Raw genomic sequence first — 1,930 nt, 5'->3', positions numbered from 1 at the left:
TAACCACCCAGCTAAATTTAGTTGTGACTGCAAAGTGCAAACCTAACAAGTTGTTACCCAAACTAAAATTAGCAGAAAATCAGGAAGGGGTAAATAACTATTTCCTATGATTAAGCACACCAAAATCTAAATTTCTCAAATCAAAAACCTCTCATATCGATTGAGGTATGAAGAGAAATTATGAAACAGAAAATCACTTCAAAAGTCCATCTTCTAAAGTGTCATGACCTTATTATATAATATGTAACTATCTATCAACACACAAGTTAATCTGGGTTTTGCCGACATGATTGAGAGTTGAGACCACAACGTTAAAGTTCGGGGGTCTCTATATTGCAACAGCGATTTAAAACACTAATAACAGATATCAAACTGAAACATCACGAAGAGTGGCAACGAAGAAGTGCTCCAAGTCAGGGGGTGAAAAGAATGATACTGGTGTCCTACGCAGAGAGCAATTTGATGAGTGTACCCTTGGCTTCTTTGGTGCTGGAGGGCATGTTGAAATCTCTGGTATCCTGAATTTCTGACCCTTTGGGGTGGAACATACACTGCTAGAGACATCAATTACTTCACAAATTTCATTGTCCCTTGATGAGTCTTGTGAGCTTATTGAGGAGCAACTAGAGGGAAAAACAGTTGGTATATCTTGTTTTTTGCTCTTTGAATTCTTCTTCTGCTGCTTCTTCATGTTTGTTTCTCTACTCTGCCTTGTTTTTCTTCTTGTTGATTTTGTTGTCTTTGTCCTTGTCTTTGAGGCTGTGCTTGTTGATCTTCTTGTCCTTCCACAAGGGTCCATTTTGTTGAGACAGAGAGAAAAGCTTCTAGTGGATTTTGGTTGAAAAAAAGTTGGCAACGGTTGTTATAAACTGGAATATACAAAAGCTGGCACAACAAGAACCTTTGCTTTGAACCAAACACAAGCTTATCCCTATTGGAGAGTACTTCACAAAATCTGACTGAAATTTTTTGGAGGGTTTTGTAGAGAAGTTAGTATGGTAATCATGATTCCACTGAACTATGATCACAACTTCTATATATATAACTTATAACCGACAACACAGGGACACAAAGTAACTCTCACCAATAACACATTAAAATAGCAAAACTCTAGAGAGTGGAACAAGGAATCAACATAAGGTTTCTGAAAATGACGATCAAAATCAAACACATGTATATACTATTTAAACACCCATTTGGGGTTGGAACAAACCTAAGGACCTAACAAATAAAAAAATTACAACCCTGCCATAGCCATATTTGACTTGGGAGAATAATTAATGAACACAAACTTGAAAAAGGACAAAATACAAAGGGAGCAGACTATAGAAGAGATTAGCCAAATGAAGAGTTGGGATTTATAATCTCAATTTTAAGTTTTTAACCCTATGGGGAGGAAAATACAGGAGTAAGAATTGAAGAGTAAAGATTTTGACACCCGTGTGCACGTAATTAGTAAAGAGTAATTACATGTCTCCAAGGTGTCCATTTTCCAATCTCGTATTAATCAGAGATATTGCTTCATAAATAAAAATAAACTTTTAAAAATAATAAAGTAATATTTTTATATTACATATCATATCTTTATCCTCAATTAGGGTCAATAATATAATATAATATACATAGTTGGAATTATCACGGGCAGCGGGCAGAGGTGCCCCCAGCAGTCAAAGTGATGAAGAGGAATTCATTCAAAAATACAAGGGACCGCATTGAACTTTATTGATTGGCTGTGACTTCAATTTTGGGGATTTCGCCAATTAACAAAAGCACTAAAGAGATAGCAATTAAACCATTTAGAATCTTCTTTTTCTTTCAAGTTTTATGGACAAAGTATACTTTATAGGTTACCTTAATAGTTTCAAAAGATTAAATTTCAGCTAATTCAAATTTTGCTATTACTTAATCACGATCATATTCTCTCAAAGTT

At 34.9% G+C, this 1,930-nt stretch overlaps 1 protein-coding gene across 1 annotated transcript; it reads right to left on the bottom strand.

Moving 5' to 3' along the window:
- On the bottom strand, nt 210-1,385 carry LOC109329032. Its single transcript, XM_019562693.1, has one exon. It carries the CDS (start codon nt 797-799, stop codon nt 368-370), a length of 432 nt encoding a protein of 143 aa, XP_019418238.1. The 5' UTR covers nt 800-1,385; the 3' UTR covers nt 210-367.

This window comes from Lupinus angustifolius, chromosome LG16 (assembly GCF_001865875.1).
Source record: "Lupinus angustifolius cultivar Tanjil chromosome LG16, LupAngTanjil_v1.0, whole genome shotgun sequence".
In the NCBI taxonomy this organism is placed as follows: domain Eukaryota; kingdom Viridiplantae; phylum Streptophyta; class Magnoliopsida; order Fabales; family Fabaceae; genus Lupinus; species Lupinus angustifolius.
This window is presented reverse-complemented; position numbering and strand designations above follow the sequence as displayed.

Coding starts and splice junctions, on each gene's coding strand:
- LOC109329032 (XM_019562693.1), bottom strand. CDS start 799: ATGGACCCTTGTGGAAGGACAAGAAGATCAACAAGCACAGCCTCAAAG.